The sequence below is a fragment of the Mus pahari genome, chromosome 14 (genome assembly GCF_900095145.1).
Source record: "Mus pahari chromosome 14, PAHARI_EIJ_v1.1, whole genome shotgun sequence".
Classification (NCBI taxonomy): Eukaryota; Metazoa; Chordata; class Mammalia; order Rodentia; family Muridae; genus Mus; species Mus pahari.
Genome location: NC_034603.1, coordinates 61895781 through 61901693, shown reverse-complemented (window position 1 = coordinate 61901693; position 5913 = coordinate 61895781). Strand labels below are relative to the sequence as shown.

Genomic DNA, 5913 nt, shown 5'->3' with positions numbered 1-5913 from the left:
CTCTTCCCCTCTTTCCCTTTCTCTCCCCTCCCTTTCCCCTCTGTGTGTATGTGTGTGTGTGTGTGTGTGTGTGTGTGTGTGTGTGTTTAGTGTAAGACTTGGTCCTTCAGAGCGCTCTGTTTGGAGCCCTTGGCTAGTCCCTGCCTACTTACTTCTTCTGGCTGTCCCTCACCTGGTCCAGTCCTGGACCCAATTCCTCTAGACCTGTCTAGACACTAGCCGTAGCCACCCCCTTTCTAAGTCACCCACATGAATGCTAAGGATGCCTGCAGTGCAACCGCCCAGGGAGGGGCACTCCACGGGTGATAGAACAGAGCAGGATGGGTCATTCTACTCATTATGACCCTCTCCGACCTCACAGATACCCTTCCTACTGCCAGGTCCAAGAAGCTGGGGGAGACTAACCTGGCAGGGAGCCCCCAATGAGCCACCATTCCTCACCGCCCCCAAAACATAAGGGGGAGCACAAAGGCCACGGTCTCCCCCGTGGTTCAGAAAGGTGGGCTGGACAGGGAGTGGGGGGTCTTTGAGGCTGGGTGACCATTGAACTGTTTTGGGTGGGGCAAAGGGCGAAGGCCTTCATTTGTGTGACCCATCTGCCCACATTAGGGGCAGCTCCTCCCGGGACAAGGACCGAAGTACTACTACTGTTAGTAGTTCAGCGCCCATGCCTGCTGGAGGAAAGTCGAGCCGGACTAACTGTCCTCCACCTGCACCGCCGAAGACCGCCAATCGCCTGATCAATGAGAAGTCTCCATACCTCTTACAGCATGCCTACAACCCAGTGGATTGGTGAGCGCTGTCCCAGGGTTTGCCTTGAAGCATGGGGGGGGGGTCCCTAATCCTCTGGGACTCCCTAGGCTAATGAGTGCCTTCTCTTCCTGTTGGGTCTAGGTACCCCTGGGGACAGGAAGCCTTCGACAAGGCCAAAAAAGAAAACAAGCCAATTTTTCTCTCAGGTATACACCCACTGTTCCCAGAATGAGAGGTTCAGTGACAGGCAGAAGGTTGGGGGTGGTCCCTTGGGTCTCAGGGGACCTCCTTCTGCCACCCTGTCCCTCTTCTCTCCTAGTGGGGTACTCTACCTGTCACTGGTGTCACATGATGGAGGAGGAGTCCTTCCAGAATGAAGAGATTGGACGCCTGCTCAATGAGAACTTCATCTGTGTCATGGTGGACCGAGAGGAGCGGCCAGATGTGGACAAAGTATACATGACTTTTGTGCAGGTGAGCCATCCCTGTGGCAGTCTTGTCCCACCTGCGCGCGGCCACTCCCCTGACCCTGGCCCTCCCCCTTCCAGGCCACCAGTAGTGGAGGAGGCTGGCCAATGAATGTGTGGCTGACCCCCGGCCTCCAGCCGTTTGTTGGGGGCACCTACTTCCCGCCAGAGGATGGTTTGACCCGAGTTGGCTTTCGAACAGTGTTGATGAGAATCTGCGATCAGGTGAGGGGATGTCTGCGAGGGGAGGTGCCCGCGTGCAGGGTTGAGAGACCACAGCCACCTCCCATCCCCACCCCGACCCGTGTATGCTCACCTCCTGTAGTGGAAACTGAACAAGAACACCCTACTGGAGAACAGCCAGCGCGTCACCACAGCCCTTCTGGCCCGATCTGAGATCAGTGTGGGTGACAGACAGATTCCGCCCTCCGCTGCCACCATGAACAGCCGCTGCTTCCAGCAGTTGGATGAGGGCTATGATGAGGAATACGGTGGCTTCGCCGAGGCCCCCAAGTTTCCCACACCTGGTCAGTGACCTCTGACCCTGACCTACATAAAACATAATGCGCGCGTCGGTGCCTTTGGCCTCTCTTGTGCGAGACTGTGTAGCTTTCCGGTCCCCTGTGGGCTAATGATATTCTGACCTCTGACTCAGAGGCCAATGGCCTGTGTCCTCTAAGTGGATGGTAGACGTTCCCACCTTCCAGCCTGACAGAGACTGACTGGGCAGAGCCTGCCTGGCCCTCTCACCCTCTCCTTCCTGCTCCACAGTGATCCTGAACTTCCTGTTCTCCTATTGGCTCAGTCACCGGCTCACCCAGGATGGCTCCCGAGCTCAGCAGATGGCGTTGCACACCCTGAAGATGATGGCCAACGGAGGCATCCAGGATCATGTAGGGCAGGTGAGGGCAGGCCAGGTTCCGTGCCGGGGCAGCAGGCCTAGTGACAGAGGCTAAGATGCATCTAGCCTAACACTCTGCCTCTGCTTGGCCACAGGGCTTTCATCGCTACTCCACAGACCGACAGTGGCACATTCCTCACTTTGAGAAGATGCTGTATGACCAGGCCCAACTCTCGGTGGTCTATACCCAGGCCTTCCAGGTGACTTTTGCCCCTTATCCCAACCCTGGCTGCCAGTCCCAAGACCTTCCAGCCAACGGTAGCTTCTTCTTAATTTCAACCCATAATTCCTCCTCACACTCTAGACACCTGGGCTTCCCCTACACCCCACCCACTTTCCTGGGGGGAAATATCCTCTAGGAACCTGAGCTGAGCCGCCCCCCCCCAGTGACCTTTACTTACAACCTCCCCCCCTCCGCCCCCGCGGCAGATCTCTGGCGATGAATTCTACGCTGACGTCGCTAAAGGCATCCTGCAGTATGTGACCCGGACTCTGAGCCATCGGGTGTGTGTCCTCGGAGGCAGGCGTATCTCCGTGCGGGAGGACTTGACAGTCTCCATTGTCTTTTGGATGGTGACCAGCCAACTCTCCTATCCCCACAGTCTGGAGGCTTTTACAGTGCGGAGGATGCTGACTCCCCCCCAGAGAGAGGCATGAAGCCCCAAGAAGGTGCTTACTATGTGTGGACAGTCAAAGAGGTCCAGCAGCTGCTCCCAGAGCCCGTGGTAGGCGCCAGTGAGCCCCTGACCTCAGGCCAGCTCCTAATGAAGCATTACGGCCTCAGCGAAGCAGGCAATATCACCTCCTCTCAGGTGAGGACATTGGCAGACACTGAGAAGGTTCACCGAGTACATGGGCTCCTCCTGACCAAGGCTGTTTTCTTCAGGATCCCAAAGGGGAACTGCACGGCCAGAATGTTCTGACGGTGCGTTATTCACTAGAGCTGACTGCAGCCCGCTATGGCCTGGAGGTGGAGGCTGTGAGAGCCTTGCTCAACACAGGGCTGGAGAAGCTCTTCCAGGCCCGGAAACATCGGCCGAGAGCACACCTGGACAACAAAATGCTGGCTGCCTGGAACGGTGGGGTGACCCTGGGGTGACCCTCTCTGAACATTAACTCTATTCGCCAAGCCCCTTCTGTCTGCCCAGTCTTTCTTCATAGGCCTTTGGAAATTTTGACTTAGAAATGAATCAGCGGAGATCTAGCGTCTAAGTGATCTGCCTGGCCTTGGCACTTGGAGACTCGGGGGGTGGGGGTAGGTTGTCCCAGGAGAGCTCTGGTTGACCTCATGCCACCTCTGACCTCTCTTTCCTCCAGGCTTGATGGTTTCTGGCTTTGCTGTGACGGGGGCTGTCCTCGGTATGGAAAAATTGGTCACCCAGGCCACCAACGGTGCCAAATTCCTCAAGAGGCACATGTTTGATGTGTCCAGCGGCCGCCTGAAGAGGACATGCTATGCTGGCACCGGAGGAACTGTGGAGCAAAGGTGGGGGAGGGAGGCTGGGCAGACCACGGGGCCGTTTCTTTGGCTGATTCTAGCCCTGTTCTGCCCCTTCATTGGACTGATTGATCAGTTGCTACCCGGCAGTCTCAACACTCTTGGGCCCATTGACTCTTTGGGAAATGGACTAATGTAGCCACAGGACACATGGGTATGGAGGATTAACCGAAAGAAAGCCAGAGAAGATTCCTCTCTGCATTCCCAGGGCCTGTCCTCAGACTTCCTTCTCTCCTATACCCTTAGCAACCCGCCATGCTGGGGTTTCCTGGAGGACTATGCCTTCGTGGTGCGGGGCCTCCTGGACCTTTACGAGGCCTCACAGGAGAGCTCGTGGCTTGAGTGGGCTCTTCGCCTGCAGGACATACAGGACAAGCTCTTCTGGGACCCCCGAGGTGGCGGCTACTTCTGCAGTGAGGCTGAGCTGGGGACAGACCTGCCTCTTCGTCTGAAGGACGGTCAGTGTTGGCCTTGGGCCCTGGGTTTCGGGCAGGGCAGGGCATCCCAGAGGAAGCAGTTTTGCAGTAAACAGTTCTTGTGGGGCTGCTGGCTACATGCCTTTACTCTATGTGACTTTGGAGGTCTCCTGGTATTCCAAAACCTGCTTCTTCGTGTACAAATGAATGCCAATAACACCCATAGTTCCTCAGAGTTGATGGAGAGGTCATTCTAGCTCTCCCGTGAGCATGCAGGGACATCTAGAATCCACTGATTTCATTTGTTTAAGCAAGAATGACTTGGTCTTCGCCTGAAGGAAGTAAGTTCGCAGCCTGTGGTGGAGGTAGTGCGGAATGTATACCTCAGAGCTTTGAGATTACAGTAAACCTGTGACAGGTGTCAACCAAGAGGATCTGTGCCATCAGGGAGGCACTTGGGAGAGATTTAGGCAGAGTAGACAGTGTGACGAGAGAGCCCTAGGGATTAGGTTGAGTGTGGAAGACAGAGACCAGGAGTGATGTGAGAGGAGGTGCCAGCGCTGGGATAGGAAGCGAGGGCTCGGGGCACTGAGAGGGTCTGACCTGCTCTGACTGGAATGTAATTCTACGCATCGTAGAGATAAATGGAAACAGAGAAATCAGGGTGACCCATTAAGAGAATGCTGGTTTTTAGTTTTGGAGGTACTGTTGAAAGCAGCCGGGGGTAGCTCATGAGAAGGGGGACAGGGAAGGATTGGGGGCTGGCAATAGGCCAGCAGGATGTGTAGTGGATTAGAAGAGGTGAGGGACTTGGGTGATGTCTCTCTGGCCCTGGCAGTCGGTCGTTAGACAAAGGCATCAGCAGTGAAGAAAGGAACCTGGATACCCGAAGCTCAGTAGGACAGAGGGGCTTGTTAACAACAGCAACAAAAATCAGACCAGCGCCACATGAACTTCACCTTATTCCAGGATCCCATAACCCAGACTCAGAGCACGGCCCTGAAACCCAATGACCACCCCTCTTATACCCTCCTCCTGTCCCTTGCAGACCAGGATGGCGCAGAGCCCAGTGCTAACTCTGTGTCGGCCCACAACCTCCTTCGGTTGCACGGCTTCACTGGCCACAAGGATTGGCTGGACAAGTGTGTGTGCCTCTTGACGGCCTTCTCCGAGCGCATGCGCCGCGTCCCAGTGGCCTTGCCCGAGATGGTCCGTACCCTCTCAGCTCAACAGCAGACTCTGAAGCAGGTAGGGAGGTGGTAATGGTGATCTCTCAGGGTGTAGTAGCTGGGAAATGGAGTTCCAGGGCTGCCACCAGAGCTCACTTATACATGTGCAGGGGGTCTCCGCTCTGTGGAAATGAGGTGTCTGTGTGAAGGTGGCGTCAGAGGAAACAGCCTGTGAGGGCTTGTCACTGGGCTGTTTGCATATAAATGCAAAATGAAGAGGTTAGAAATGGGTTCCTGCTGATCTGACGGCTGGTGAAGTGTTTTCTCTATAAGGTTCTGCGTGTCAATCTGATTATGTCTGTTCCTCTGTGCTTTATTGCTCTGTCAACTCTTTTGTGTACACACACTCACACACACACACACACACACACATTTTTCTGGTTTGTGTGCTGGTGCGGGCTAGAGTATTTGCCTGTGAATATTTGTGTGTGCCTCTATGGGTATATGTTTGTGTGTATTTCTGTGTGGCATCTGCTTCTATGGGCATCTACTATGTATGTATGCCTCTTTGTGTGTTGTGTGCCATCCAGTGTACAAGTCTTCTGGACACCCCGCCCTGTATTTGTATGTCCACCACAATGTATGACATTGCCACTAATGTGCATTCCTGGTGTGTGTGTGTGTGTGTGTGTGTGTGTGTGTGTGTGTG

The 5913-nt window shown here is 55.0% G+C and overlaps 1 protein-coding gene across 1 annotated transcript in view; it reads left to right on the top strand.

The window, feature by feature from the left end:
* Positions 1–404: 404 nt before the first annotated feature.
* Spata20 (spermatogenesis associated 20) overlaps positions 405–5913 on the top strand; it is a 7004-nt gene continuing 1495 nt past the window's right edge. The window contains exons 1-14 of the mRNA XM_021213469.1: positions 405–499; positions 610–792; positions 895–959; positions 1073–1227; positions 1302–1445; positions 1546–1747; positions 1992–2122; positions 2217–2321; positions 2551–2625; positions 2724–2933; positions 3008–3200; positions 3439–3607; positions 3866–4077; positions 5084–5283. Coding sequence (XP_021069128.1) covers positions 423–499; positions 610–792; positions 895–959; positions 1073–1227; positions 1302–1445; positions 1546–1747; positions 1992–2122; positions 2217–2321; positions 2551–2625; positions 2724–2933; positions 3008–3200; positions 3439–3607; positions 3866–4077; positions 5084–5283 — 2121 coding nt within the window. The 5' untranslated portion in view covers positions 405–422. The remainder of the gene's footprint in view (positions 500–609; positions 793–894; positions 960–1072; positions 1228–1301; positions 1446–1545; positions 1748–1991; positions 2123–2216; positions 2322–2550; positions 2626–2723; positions 2934–3007; positions 3201–3438; positions 3608–3865; positions 4078–5083; positions 5284–5913) is intronic.